General features: G+C 40.8%; 1 protein-coding gene across 1 annotated transcript in view; it reads right to left on the reverse strand.

Moving 5' to 3' along the window:
• Positions 1-293: 293 nt before the first annotated feature.
• The window catches only part of LOC116835872 (uncharacterized), a 38,397-nt gene continuing 23,796 nt past the window's right edge, over positions 294-14,894 (reverse strand). The window contains exons 4-7 of the mRNA XM_032799100.1: positions 14,330-14,449; positions 7,287-7,403; positions 5,996-6,121; positions 294-544 (exon numbers count right to left, since the gene is read on the reverse strand). Of these exons, the coding sequence (XP_032654991.1) occupies positions 294-544; positions 5,996-6,121; positions 7,287-7,403; positions 14,330-14,449 (614 nt within the window). The remainder of the gene's footprint in view (positions 545-5,995; positions 6,122-7,286; positions 7,404-14,329; positions 14,450-14,894) is intronic.

The raw sequence follows: 14,894 nt of genomic DNA on the forward strand, positions 1-14,894 counted from the left end.
GTTTGTCCTCTGCTCCGAGGGACACTGGCCTAAGCATTGCTGGCTTCCCTGCCGACGAGAGGACCCGCACCGGCGGTGCCGGGGGTTGAGGCAGGGAAGGCTCAGTGAAGGCTATAAGCTCCCTCGCCGACGCAAAGGTCTCTGGTGTAGTGGGAACGGTAAGCTCGACCAGGGCATCCGCCGGGGAGCTGTCCTGCACCGGACTCGATGGCTCTTGCGTGGCCATAGTCGACGGTGCTGGGAGAACCGGTGCCGTGGCAGATGACGGTGCCGGCCGGCACGGTTTCCCATGCTCAGACTGCGGTGCTGTAGTCGCAGCCACAGGAGCCTTCAACTTCTTCGCCTTCGGCGAAAGGGAGCGGTGCCGGGCTGGCTTCTGCGCCGGAGACTGGTGACGCGGTGTTCTGGCGGTACCGGTCGTCTCCGGTGCTGATGAAGAGCTTCTGCCCGGTGCGGATGTGCTCGGTGCCGGAGCTGCAGGGGTCAGCGCCGCTTCCGTAAGGAGCTGCTTTAAGCGCGAGTCCCGCTCCTTTTTTGTCCGGGGCTTAAACGATTTACAGATCCGGCACTTGTCAGTCAGATGGGATTCCCCCAAGCACTTTAAGCAGCGATCATGGGGGTCTCCCGTTGGCATCGGCCGACGGCAGGCCGAGCACTGCTTGAAGCCGGGAGAGCCAGGCATGAGCCCGATCCCAGGAGGGGTGAGGAGGATTAAACCTCAGCCCTCAACTATATACAAAAACTAATCTAACTACTAGAACTAACAACTATGAATTAACACTAACTACAGAAGTAACTGTGAACTAGAGATGAGAAAAAACAGGTGAAACGCTAGGGAAGTGGAGGACAGCAAGCCGCACTCCACTGTTCCAATGACCGACACGAGCGGTAAGAAGGAACTGAGGAGCGGACGGGTCGGCAGGGGTATATATGTGGGCCGCAAGGGCGCCACGCCAGGTGGGGCGCCTGCCGACCCGCCGGGTGTTGCTAACTGGGGAAAATTTTTCCGACGAACGTGCACGCGGCCGCGCACAACCTACTTGAATGGATATGAGCAAGCACTCGAAGAAGAATACCCAGTTTGTGATGACCTCTAGAAGCCCACTTGTTCGGTAATATTCTGCCATTGGTGCAAAATTGCTGTAGGCGGTGTCCAAAGATAGTTGTAGGCAGTGCATATGTTGAAGTTGGGACGATGGGTGTTTACGAGACCCTCGACCAAAGGTTCAAATCTGTTTATTAGTGAAGTTGGGGCATCCCGGAAAAATTGGGGCGACGCCGCTGGTATCTGGATCTCTGGCGTTGGTGGTGTTGTTGTTGATCCTGAGATCTTGGGAAGTGCTGAGTATATGAGGGGTAGCATGGACGGTGGTAAGGTTGATATCTGTACTGTCGCCTTCTGTTTGTCGGGGTTTGGACGCCTAAGGACCGAAGAGTTGCCCTTGAGTCCTTCATTGAGTGGAGCACCTCATTAGTGGTGGAAGCAAAGAGTTTATCACCATCAAAAGGGATATCCTCTATAGTGCTCTGAACCTCGCGAGGAAAGAGGGAAGAGGAGAGCCATGAACCTCGGGGCATGACCACCGCTGTAGCGGTGGATCTTGCTGCGGTATTGGCTGAATCCAGAGCTGCTTGGAAAGCCGTGCGTGATATGATTTGGCCCTTGGAAACTAAAGTTGTAAACTGTTGTTTCTTGTAGTCTCGAGTGTGTTCAATAAAGTCCATGAACTTGTTATAGTTTCTATGGTTGTACTTTGCCAGAATTGCGGTATAATTGGCAATTCAAAATTGTAATGTTGAAGAGGCATACACCTTGCGACCCAGCAGGTCTAAGCGTTTGCCTTCCTTGCTGGCTAGAGTATGGCAGAAAAAACTGTTTTTTCCTTTGATTGGCTGCGTCCACTACCAGTGAGTTTGGCGCAGGATGTGAGAAAAGGAATTCAGAGCCCTTAGAAGGAATGAAGTATTTACGGTCCGCTTGTTTGCAGGTAGGTTGGCTTGTGGCTGGAGCCTGCCAGATGGATTTAGCAGGTTCCAGAAGGGCTGCATTGATTGGTAATGCCAGTCTGGATGAAGAAGAGGATTGCAGGATGTCCGTTAACTCATGCTGTTGGTCCGGTACTTCCTCTAGATTGATTGTAAGCTCGCTGGCAACCCTTTTAAAGAGATCCTGGAATTTCGAAAGATCGTCTGAGGACGGTAGAGGGGAGAGAAGTAAAGCTTCTTCAGGTATTACTTCAGTTGGTACTTCAGTTAGTACTGGGTCAGGAGCAGGAGTTAATTGATCCTGAGAATGGGAGGGTGCTGCTAAGTGAGTCATATCATTTGGACGTTCGTGTTTCATCGGATTGGAATAGCGGGTGTGCTGCCGAGGGAAAGGTGTCCATGGGGCCCAATACTGCCATGGTGATGGAAAAGGCATAGCTAGTGCCATTCAGGGGTTAACACATCAGGAGGCAGGGTCTTGAGGATAGTCTGAGACAATTTTCCTGTGCCCGTGGGTGACAGGACTCCGAGGATGGAATTCTGATTGCATTGAAACATCACCTTGTAGTTCAGACTCCTCCTCACTGGAGGAAGGCTGTTCGGACCCTGAATCATTCGTAAGGGAGAAGCAGTCTTTAAGGAAGGGCGATTGAAGCGTAGGTGACACTAAGAGGTCACTTGACTGGGTAACGGCAGCACTGAGGCAGCTGAAGGTGAAGGCTGATAGAATTGCTGTGAGGGAACCTGGGCTTGCACCGGAGTTCTTAATCTTGGCTCCGTGCCAAGTAGTGCTGTTAATGCTGGTGCTGGAGTTGGTGCCATGCTATTAATAGCAGGCTGCAGTGCCTCAGGAGCGCCCTGAAATGTCAGCACCGCGCTCATTACGGTGCCGATAGGTGCCATAATCGAGGCAGGCAACTGAAAGCCTGTCGCCTCAGCACCGGAGCTTCGCGCTGCCGCCGAAAGCACAGGTGGGTTTAATGTGGTGCCGGAGGAGCCCAGCTCGTCGAAAGTGCTCAGGTAAGGAGACTGTGGATCTGACCGGAGAAGGTTTGTGTCTAAGGGGTTCTTTTGAATTTGACAGAAGGTGCCCTCGTTTTGCTGCTTTCTTCTGCTTTTTAGAAGTGGGAGAGCTGTGTCGGTGAAGCGGAGGAGGCAGAGTCCGCGCCAGGGTCTGAAGCGGACCCTAGGGATTTTTTGAAGTAGAATAAGTTTAAGTTTTAGCTCCCTGTCCTTTCTCGCTCTGGAGCTTAGTTTAGTGCAGTGAGCACATTTTTGGGGAATATGGTCTCCCCCAAACATTTTATGCACTGTGAATGTCCATTGGAGAGAGGGATAGCGAGTCCTTAACAGGAGGAGCAGCGCTTAAAGCCTGTGGAGCCAGGCATATCTGAAGCGGCTGAAGACAAAAATTTTTTTTAAATTTTTTCTAATTTTTTTTTAACAGTAGAAAAAGGGTAAATAACACTAACTAACAACTAACTAACAAGAAACTGTCTAACTACAAGTTATTTTAAGATGAGGAAAGAAATTCTTTAAGGAGTCTGCTGAGCTCCGTCTCAAGCCAGGGACGGTAGAGAAGGAACTGGGGAACCGGCCAGTGCATGCTCACTAGAGGTATACTCAGAGCAAGGGGCCAGCTCTGAGCATGCGTGGCCGGTCACGAGTACTGCTGCAGAAATATCTGATCAAAGGCGCAGGGGGGCGCACCGACACTTAGAGTGGAGCACCCACAGGGACATTCTCTCTCGAAGAAGCTACGGGGTTCCGATAACTGATTGGTTCACAGCTTTCATATAAATCCAGCACAGGGACAGGAATACATGCAACTCGGTTCTTCCTGCCTTGGACCTCTTCCCGGTGCTACCTGCTTCCTACTGATGCTGCTTATCTCCTGGTAACCTGAAACCTTACCTGGCTCCTGACATCTGATTTTTGTCCTGTCTCAGACTCGTGACATCCTGGTATCTGACCTGGCCTGACTCACAACTCCTCTAACCACTAGGTCAGATTGCTCAACATCATACCACCAGTCATGACACATTTAAACTGCACCAAGGGTTCAGATGTATCAACCAAAGGAAGCCCCTGCTGCCTTTGTCTGTAGAAGGTGGCCCAGCCAACGAGAACCACCCACAGAACTAGTGATCTAGTCCTGACTGAGTGGAAACAATTGGTACCTCAGAGAACAAGGAACCTTCCAGGGATTCCAGGGAACAGGAAACAGCTTGTAAACCAGGGCTATTAGACAGATGCTGATAACAGTGTGACAATATAAGTCAGACAGTTAGGAGATGTGGAGACACCAAAAGATGAAGCCGCCACAGTCTAAATGTTTTGAATAATAGTGAGTCAGGAAATAAACTGGCACAGCAAGTCCACTGCTGCCTGAGCAGAGAGTGTGGAGACTGAGAGTGTCAATACCAAATGTCGTTCATACCAGACTCAACAGATGCCCCCACAGTGGTAACAGAGTCAACAGTATAGAGCCTAATATCAGAAAGGAGTAGCCGTGTTAGTCTGGAATCTGTAAAAAGTAGCAAGCAAAGAGTCCTGTGGCACCTTATAGACTAACAGACGTATTGGAGCATGAGCTTTCGTGGGTGAATACCCACTTAGTCGTAGTATAGAGCCTAACTGATCAGGCATTGGTACCAGAGAGCCATTTGATGACCCAGCTCTATCTCACATATTGGAAGATTCTACTAACTACACTAAGCTAAATTAAATCCAAAGGTATAACTAAACTTAATTATTTACAGAAAAAATCACAGAAACACTGTGATAAAGAACATTAGTGAGAGACCACACTGAACACTGTGACTCGAGCCACAGGGGACAAGAAGCAGCTGAAGGAGGTTGGTCCATGCCGGACTTGTATTGCCATTGTGGGGAGGGCACTATGAAGGCCAAAAGGCATAGGTGCTGTTCCAATAGGTACTGCTAAGCAAAGTTATCTGGCTTTGGTGTGCTGGACACACACATACCTGAGTGGAATACACATCTGCAACCACCTGAAGAACAATCAACCCCAAGAACTTTGCCTCAACAATGAAGCTGAGGCCTTGGTACCAAGGGGATTCTCTCAACTAATTACTTTATTCATTTATTTTTGCCAATGTGCTAAAATGGAGTAAGTAATGCTATTAATTAGCCCAACTACACTAATTAATTAAAGAAAGAAAAAAAGCTACAGGGTAGCAGGTGGGCACTGCTAAGTTTCATCTCATTGCCATAGGCAATAAGAAAGAACTTTGGGACATATTCCTCCCTTTATGCCCTCAGGGGTGAGGGCTGCACAAGGGCACACATGGCACAGATGCAACCCCAATGGAAACTGCTAGACAAAAGAATCCAATCTTGTGGCTATAAGGTGCAGACGCCCAGAAACAGAATTTACGTGGACAAACAATTGAAAATGAAGATCCAGATATTGCTCATTTTCTAATTCAATCATCAGATATGACCACACTAGTCATTGTTGCAATATGAGTGGATTAAATCAGGACAGAGTTCTCACAAAGTAAAATCTATTATACTGCAAAAATACTTTCTGAAATGAAATGATGGAATCTCTATTTCTAAAGGGATTGGACAAAGGACTAGAAAACAGTCTATTTTCCTGTCAATGTACTCTTGAGTAAGGCCCTGACTCTCAAAGATATTTAGGCATGTAACTCCAATTGAAGGCACCTAAATATGTTGAGGATCTGAGCCTAAATGACTAACTACTGTAGGACTTTGTTATTTCTATATTCTGTTATTCAAATATGCATGAGTGCCAGCCTAAAATAAACTTAGAGAGTCTGAATAACATCACAAGTGCCATCTCGTGACATTAATGTGTCAAAGTTACAGAACCCAGAGAAACACTGGTTTACCAGAAGATTGCATCACAGCAGATTGTTTTTAATCAGGAGTAGATTCCACAGGAGAGGAGTCTATGGCATTTCTGTGGAATTTACACATTTATATGAATGCATCCTTTATTTGTTAATTCTTTACTTACCAATGATGTTGTTTTGTTGTAACTGGATCTGTGCAAGAGCCTTTGCTTGTGATAGATAGTCCAGATTGAATTTTTGACTTGTAAGCAGGTGCCTTTTTTTGTCTAATAATTCTTGTATTTCATTCTCTGTTGAGACAAAATAACTATTATATGATTCACAAAGAAAATATGTAAACGATGTATCATTCACTAAATTTGAAACATATATAACACACAAAGAGGGGAAATCATACCAATAGTTACTTTTTTACTATTCTTCCCATATGTAACTTTTAAACTGATGCCATCTAATTCCACCTGGCATTTACATAGAACTTTTAAGGACTGAAAGGCAGCTATCTGTGGAGTGAAAAAAATATCTTTTTCACAGCACACAGCAATACTACACTACATTTTCAGGCATATGGTGAAAAATAACATTGTATCAAACTGAGGTTTCATAGAAAATTTAAACAGAATGAAATTCCTAGAGATGGAATTTGGCCAGAACACTGGAATTAACAAATTCCAGTTCATATTTGATCACTAGTTACATCATAATTTGAACTAGAACTTTACCTTAAGAATTCAAGAAAGCAGAGCAGATACACTAGCTACAGCATTGTTATGGGTCAGGTATGGCCACTATCTTCCATTCAGAATGATGTAAAGAAGCCATTGCAATCAGGTGGCTGAAACAATAGCAGTAGTACCCAAAACCATAGGCCTATAGAAAACTGAGTAGAAGCTGAAACATGTGGCAAAGGATTTCAAATGCAAACATTAAGGCTTTGATTGATGGAACTGCATGCACACTGAAACACCCAGGAAAAGGAAAGGAAAGAGAGAGATAAGCAGATGGAAAGTCAGACACACAGCCTGAACAAGCTGGTTGAAAGAGTTTAGTGCTGAAAGCAAGGAAGCTTTCTCCTGGTTTTGGTTCATCCTGTGATCAGAGAAGCAGGACTTTGAACATTCTTTGTAAATAAACAAGACTGCATCAAAGAAATTAACAGAGTCCATCATCAATTTCTACTCCCAGCTAGAACAACCCTCAAGTCCACAAACATTGGCTAACCACTCGAGTTTTAAAGGGGGTAACTGTTAACACTTGCTTGAGAAATGATCAGTGTTTGTAATTACTTTCTATTTGTTATATTAGATTTTACAAGTGTTTTTATGTGCCATCTTTGTACATGTGAGTATGAGTGAGTAAGACCCCCAAGATAGCCCACCATTGTATTTCTCCAAAAATTACAATCTTATAAAACATTGTCTGAATAAAGCCTTATTCTAGTAATCCCCTACTTACCAGTGAGGCTTAATTGGAGTGGTGGTGGATTTGGCAGTGGAGGTATATTTGGAAAAGCCGAAGGCAGATTTGCAAGCAGGAGACGTTTTCTTAATGCTATCTGTTCCATGTCATTTTCTTAAAGATAAGATGATTTTAAACTTGACTAATGAAGTGATAAGTTTTAAACTCTGACAGTGCAGTATATGAACGATTTAAATCTGCAGTATTGTTTTTGCTATGTTTATCCCAGGATATTAGAGAGACAAGATGGGTGAAGTAATATCTTTTATTTGACCAACTTCTATTGATGAAAGAGACAAACTTTCAAGCGTACACAGAGCTCTTCTTCAGGTCAGAAAGATACTCAGTGTCACAGCTAAATAAAAGATGGAACAGAGTGCTTGGCATAAGGAGTGGGGCTGTCAATTAATTGCAGGTAACTCAAGCGATGAACTCAAAACAAATTAAATCAATTAAAAAAAATCACAAATCACAATTTTAATTGCACTGTTAAACAATATAAATTTAAATTTGTATTCTATTAAGTATTTTTGGATGTTTTTCTACATTTTCAAATATATTGATTTCGATTACAACACAGAATGGAAAGTGTATAGTACTCACTTTATATTATTATTTTTATTACAAATATTTGCAACTGTAAAGAATAGTGTTTTACATTCACCTCATAACAGAACTAGTATGCAATCTCTTAAAAGTGAAAGTGCAAACTTACAAATGTAGATTTTTGTTACATTACTGCAAACTAAAACAAAAAACAAGTAAATCTTGAGAGCCTACAAGTCCAGTCAGCTCTACTTCTTGTCAGTTAGCCAAATCGCTAAGACAAACAGATTTTGTTAACATTAAACGGAGATAAATGCTGACTGCTTCTTAATTAAACAATCTACCACTGAAAGTGAGAAACAGGCATTCGCTTGGCACTGTTGTAGCCAGCGTTGCAAGGTATTACATGTGCATAGATCCTAAACATTTGTATGCTTTGGCCACCATACAGAGGACATGCTTCCATGCTGATGAGCCATAAAATAATACTAGCATTACATTAAATTATAAACTGAACCATGGGGAGAATTGTATGTCTTCTGCTCTGCGGTTTATACCCTCATTCTATCATATGTTTTGTGTTATGGCAGGAGGCTTGAATAATGACCACAGCATAACTTGTTCGATTTAAGAACACTTTCACTGTAAGTTTGACAAAACCAAAGAAGGTACCAATGTGAGATTTCTACAGACAGCTACAGCACTCAACCTAAGGTTAAGAATTAAGAATTTGAAGTACGTTCCAAAATCTAGAGAGGACAGGTTGTGAAAACATGCTGGCAGAAGTTCTTAAAAGAGCAACACTGGATGCAGAAACTAACAGAACTCTAAAACCACAAAAAAGAAAATCAATTCTGTTGGTGGCATCTCAACTCAGAATAAAATAGAATGAAAAGCGTCGCATGCAAAACTAAAAACACACAACCGCTTGGATCATTAATTAAAAAAGCAGAACTCTGTTCATCAGCATGGAAACATCTATCTGGAATGGTGAAGCAAACATAAAAGGGTAATACAAAGTTTAAAAATATCTGGAAACAGTAAATAACCTTGCAAACTACTAAGGCATACAACAAGTATACCATGCGAACACCCGTTTCACATTTCAAGGTGACATATGTATAAGAAGCCAGGCAGCATATATCTCACACAGTTGTCAATAGCAATTACTAAACAAGAAGGACTGGGTGGACTTGTAGGTTCTAATAAGTTTTAAAACATTGAGATTTTTTGAAGTACAGTTATGTAAAAAAAAATTCTACATTTTGTAAATATTGCACTTTCATGATAAAGAGATTGCACTACAGTACTTGTATGAGGTGAATTGAAAAATAACTTTGTTTATCCTTTTTATTCATGTAGCAATATTTGTAATAAAATAATAATACAAAGTGAGTTAATTGATACACTTTCTATTCTGTGTTGTAAATTGAAATCAATATATTTGAAAATGTAGGAATACATCACAAAAATACATAAAAATAAAATGATTATTTGTTATTTTAAACAGTAACGTGATAACTGAAATTAATCAGGAATTATTTTTTTATTCTTGCGATGAGAGACAATCTAATTATTATGTAAATAGTTTGAACAAACCTATAAGAGAGTAAAACATATAAGAGATATTATTCAAGAGATCATGGAGACTATTAACTTCCCAATTATAGACTAGGAGGACAAAGTTAGTAAGAAATAATAAGGGCTAGAATATTTCTGGATGTGATAAGCGATGGAATTTCTTCACCAAAGTAGTTGAAGAACCAACAAGAGGGGAGGATTGCCATTTAATTTAGTTCTGGGGAGTAGTGAAGGACCCATAGAAGAAATGGATTTTGCAGGGGACAACCTTAGATTCAAGTGATCATGTAGCTAATTCAGTTCAAACTAGGATGGAAGGATAAACAAAATAGAATCTGGTAACTAGAGTTTTGAAACTTCAAAAGGGCTAACTTTAAAGAATTAAGGGAAATTAGATTAAGGAAGTGGATTGGACATGAAAAAAAAAAGAACTTGGGAATCTAAATCGGAGGAGAGCCTAGGAATTAACTTAGAAAAGTCAAAGCTGCAGAAACTAATCAGAAGCCTGCATCCCTAAGAAAGAGCGAAAAAAAACCATAGGCAGGAGTTGTATACCAACTGGATGAAGGCAAGCATACACAGAGAGGCGATAAGAAAAAGCAAGAAAGCTACAAGAGTAGGAAGATGGGTGGGATTAAGCAAAGGAAAGCTACCTTAGTGAGGATCAGAAACATGTAAGGAAATAAAAAGAATGAGAAAGAAGAAAAGCATGTAAGAGATTGGACCTTGCAAAAGGAATTAAAAAACAACAAATAGAAAGGCTCCTAAAAAGCCTATATAAATAAAAGAAAACAAAAGGAAAGAAAGAAGTGGGACACACTAAACACTGAGGATGGAATGGAGGTTAAGGATAACTAGGCATGGAGCCAATGCTAATAAATACTTTGCCTCAGTACTTTAAAAAGGCTAATGAAGGAGGCTTAGGGAAATAGAATTGAGAAGGATGACAAAGGAATGAGAAAATGGAAGTAGATATTACACATATCTGAGTAGAAGCCAAACCTTGAAACAGACTTAATAAGGGACAAAAATCGAAGGGCCCAGATAATCTTCATCCAAGAAAATATAAAAGGGAACTAGGCACATAGAAATATGCAAGCCCATTAGCAAGAATTTTTAATGAATCAGGTAAAACTCAGGAGGCATCGTACACATAATAACTGAGGAGAAAATGCACTAAACACTAGTTCCTATCATTATAAGAAAGGAAAAAATGTGAATCCGAGATAACTATAGGCTGTAAAGTTTGACACATTGCAAAGTATGATGAGGTCCTGGGAAAAAAATTTTAGAAAGATAAAGTAGGTATATAAGGACATTAAAAGATCAATGGTATATATTGAGGGAAAATTAGCAACAGGATTATTACAAAAGGTAAAGATCGAGTGCCAAAACCAACCTGATCGCCTCTTTGATATGTGAAAACAGATTATTAGACAAAGGAAATGAAACAGTAGATCTAATTAATAACTCGATTCAGTAAGGCATTTGAATGAGGTTCCAAAAACATGCAGAGGAATTAATTAGTTAAAAATTAGGAAAAGATGAGGATCAAATATAGAAAATTGAAAGGATGGAAAAAAAGGAACTGTTAAAAGGGAGACTACAAACGGGTTGTACTGAAAGGTGAAACTGTCCAGGTACAGGAAGGAAGGTTACTAGTGGAGTACTTCAAAGGATACAAGTAATTGGACCATCTTATTTAACCATTTTATTACTAAGACAACTTGGCACAAAGCGGAAATGTAACATAATAAAGTTGCAGATGACAAAAGCGGGAGGTACAAGCTAACACAGAGAAGGACGCAGGAAATATATAACAGGAAGATCTGATGACCATACATTGTAAACTGGAGAATAGTCAAAAGGAGAAATTAATAAGTGAAAAGTGCAAGGTCCATTTAGGGAATAATAATAAGAAATTTTAGTATAAATTGGGAGACAACAAAATTAGATGGAAGGCAACAGAGAAGAGAAAGGAACATAGGAGTATTGGTTGATCACGAACCGATAACTATGAAGATTCGCCAATGTTTGATTATGGCCAGTTAAAAAAGCTAATAGCGGATTTAGGAAATGCCATCAGGAAGTGAGGTAAATTCACCAACAAAGAGAAAGGAAGGTTTAAGTAATAAAACCAATATAATATAAGGGCACACTTGGTATGAGGAACCATCATTTGAAATAACTGGTGTGACAGTTACTGGTCTCATCAACCATGTTTAAGAAGGATGAATCAAAACTGGAAGCACAGTTCAGAGACAGGCATAATAAAGAGAATGGAAAAACCTGTACTTATGAACAAAGGAGACATTAAAGAAGCTATGAGCTTGTTTAGCCACAAAGAGGAGGGCAGGATATGACTGACTCTTAAAAAATATATCAAGAAGAATAATATTAGGGGAAAGAGGAGAGGATTATTTAAAGCTTAGTAACCAACTGTAGACAAAAGACACAAATGGGTGTAAACTGGACACAGGAAGTATATAGACTGAGAATAGACCTGAAGGTTTCTAACCATTAGAGGTAGAAGTTCGGAACAGGCCTTCCAGGGATAGTGGGGGCAAAAGAAATATCTGGCTTTAAGACTAACTTGATAAGTATGGAAGGGATGGTATGATGGGATAACTTAATTTTGGCAATTGATCTTTATTATCAGCAGGTAATATGCCCAGTAGTTGTGATGGGATGATTGAATGGGATGGGATCTGAGTTACTGCAGAGAATTCTTTCCTGAGTGCTTGCTGGTCGATCTTGCCCACAGCTCAGGGTTTAGCTGATTGCCATTTTGGGGTTGGGAAGGAATTTTCCTCCGGGCAGATTGCAGAGGCCCTGGAGGTTTTTTGCCTTCTCTGCAGCGTGGGCATGGGTCACTTGCTGGTGGATTCTCCGCAGCTATGAGTCTTCAAACCACAATTTGAAGATTTCGATAACTCAGACATAGGTTAGGAGTTTGTTATAGAAGTGGATGGGTAGGATTCTGTGGCCTGTTTTGTGCGGGAGGTCAGACTAGATGATCATATTGGTCCCTTCTGACCTTAAAGTCTATGAGTCTACAAATGAGCAAGAAGCCTGCCAAACGATCAGTGAGGTCATTGAACAATCAAGATGCTAAAGGAGCACTAATGGACAACAAGGCTTTTGTGGAGAAGCTAAATGAATTCTTTGCATTGGTCTTTGTTGCAGAGGCTGTGAGGGAGACTCCCACACTTAAGCCATTTTTTTAGGTGACGAATCTGAGGAACTATCCCAGGTTGAGGTGTCAATAGAGAAGATTTTGAAACAAATTGATAAATTAAACAGTGATAAGTCACCAGGAGCAGATGGTATTCACTCATTAACCGTGATATGTAACCTATCACTTAAATCAGGCTCTGTATCAGATGACTAGAGAATAACTAATGTAATGCTGGTTTTTAAAAAAGGCTCCAAAGGTGATCCTGGAAATTCCAGTATGGCCATTCTAATGTTTTTATATGTAATGAGCCATAAATTAGTGTGTTTATTGATTCCATGATTTTTAGTGTCTAACAAAGTTATGAATTTAAGTCCCAGACTTGTCTTTTGAAGGTGTTGTTCAGGTTTCCTTTGAGGATAAGGACAGAAGTCAGATATGGAGTGATCATTTTGTGAAAAGTGTTCACACATAGGTAATAGTGTTTGTCTTTTATAATTTTTCTTTGTGAGTTCATTTGACAGCATAGTGATTGTCTCATTTCATCCATATAGTTGTTACTGCATTTGGTACACTGAATGAGGTACATGGCATGTTATGATAGGTATGTGTTGGACCCAAGGATCATGAAAGATGTGTTGGGGGTGGCTACTGATCATTGTAGCCTTGAGATATGTCTGGAGGTTTTGCATCTGTTGTTATGGCAAAGTCTACTACCACTTTGAGTTGGCAGGCTTGTGTGGAGCTTGTTTCTGATAATGACTTGGAGAAGTTTAGGGGTTTGAGGGCCAAAAAAGGGAGTTTGGAAAAGATTTATTTCAGGATGGAATCCTCATTGAGAATGGGTTGTAATTGTTTAATGGTACAGTAGAGTCCAGCGCGGGGTGATAGGTGACAACTAGGGGTGTGCAGTTGGAGCATTTTTTTTTGTATATTGAACATGCTTATCTCAGGGTATTTGGTTGCCTGTTTCATAATGCAATCTACTTCTCTGGTGGAGTGACCTTGTTTGGTGAAGGCTGTTTTAAATGTATTATGGTGTGTATCTCAGATTTTCTCCTTGGAGCATATTCTGTGATGTCTAAGTGGCTGGCTGTAAATAGCAGATTTCTTGGTGTGTTTGGGATGGTTACTGGATCTGAGAAGGTAACTGTGGTGATTGGTGGGTTTCTTGTGTGTATAGTTGTCTATAGGCTTTCATTGTTGAAGGAGTGATACTCTGAGCACCTTTCCCAGACCTGAAGAAGAGCTCTGTGTAAGTCTGAAAGCTTCTCTTTTTTACCAACTGAAGTTGGTCCAATAAAAGATATAACCTCACCAATCTTGTCTCTCTTGTATTTTTGAGGCATCCAGACCTTTTTAAAAAACGTTTTTGCTACCATATAACTGCAAGACTAAAATTTCCTCTTTTTTTTAAAAAAAAAGCATTTTCAGAGGCAACAAACTGCATCTATTATCTATCTGGAGAGAAATATTTTGGAACAATCCAACATTCAGTGAAAGGATAGAAAACCTTCAAGTTGTGATTAAATAGTAGCTACTTTAGGAACCTATTACCTCCCACTTTCTCTTAGTCCAGTAGCACCTAGTCCTCCTTTCTCTCCCAAAGAGAGAAACCTGCCAAACACCATCTGGTCACACAGCTATAGTATTTCTTCATTTTCTATGGTGTGACCAGAAGAAGTGAAAACAGAAAATCATCTAAATAAATTTAACAAATTACAAACTCTTTACTTACTAGTGTTTTGGTCTTGAGGCAGGAGTGCTGAAAGAGTATGATCCAGTTGTGCACTTTTACTACTTAATAGTTGTCTTTCTGGCAGGAGTTTTTTTGTCTCTAAATGTGCCATTTTGCTGCCTACGGGTTGCCCAATGGAAAGAAAATATGTATAGATATTTAAGCAACTGCAGTTACAAACACCAAAAAATTTAACTCTGAGAAGTGATTAAAGCACATGCTCAGTAGTTATCTTTTAGAAAATATTATCACCAGGGGATTATCTCAAGCACAAAGGGAGTCAGAGTGACAAAACATAAACAAGATGCAAAAATGTAAAGGGCAAAAGTTTTAAGCAATTTAAAAATAAAAAATAAAAACAGTAAAGAGTGACATTAAATTTTAAAAAGGCAAGTTTTTTTATAAATACATAGACATCATTTTTTAATTTTTTTCAAGAAGTTAGATGGTGGTTTATCACCTTTTTAGAACAAGTGACTGATCCTCCTTTCAGCTTCCCCACTGATGGGATACACAGCACTGGATTATGGTTCAGGATAGGTCGCTGGTGCATTATGTTTTGCAT

This window comes from Chelonoidis abingdonii, chromosome 2 (assembly GCF_003597395.2).
Source record: "Chelonoidis abingdonii isolate Lonesome George chromosome 2, CheloAbing_2.0, whole genome shotgun sequence".
Classification (NCBI taxonomy): Eukaryota; Metazoa; Chordata; order Testudines; family Testudinidae; genus Chelonoidis; species Chelonoidis abingdonii.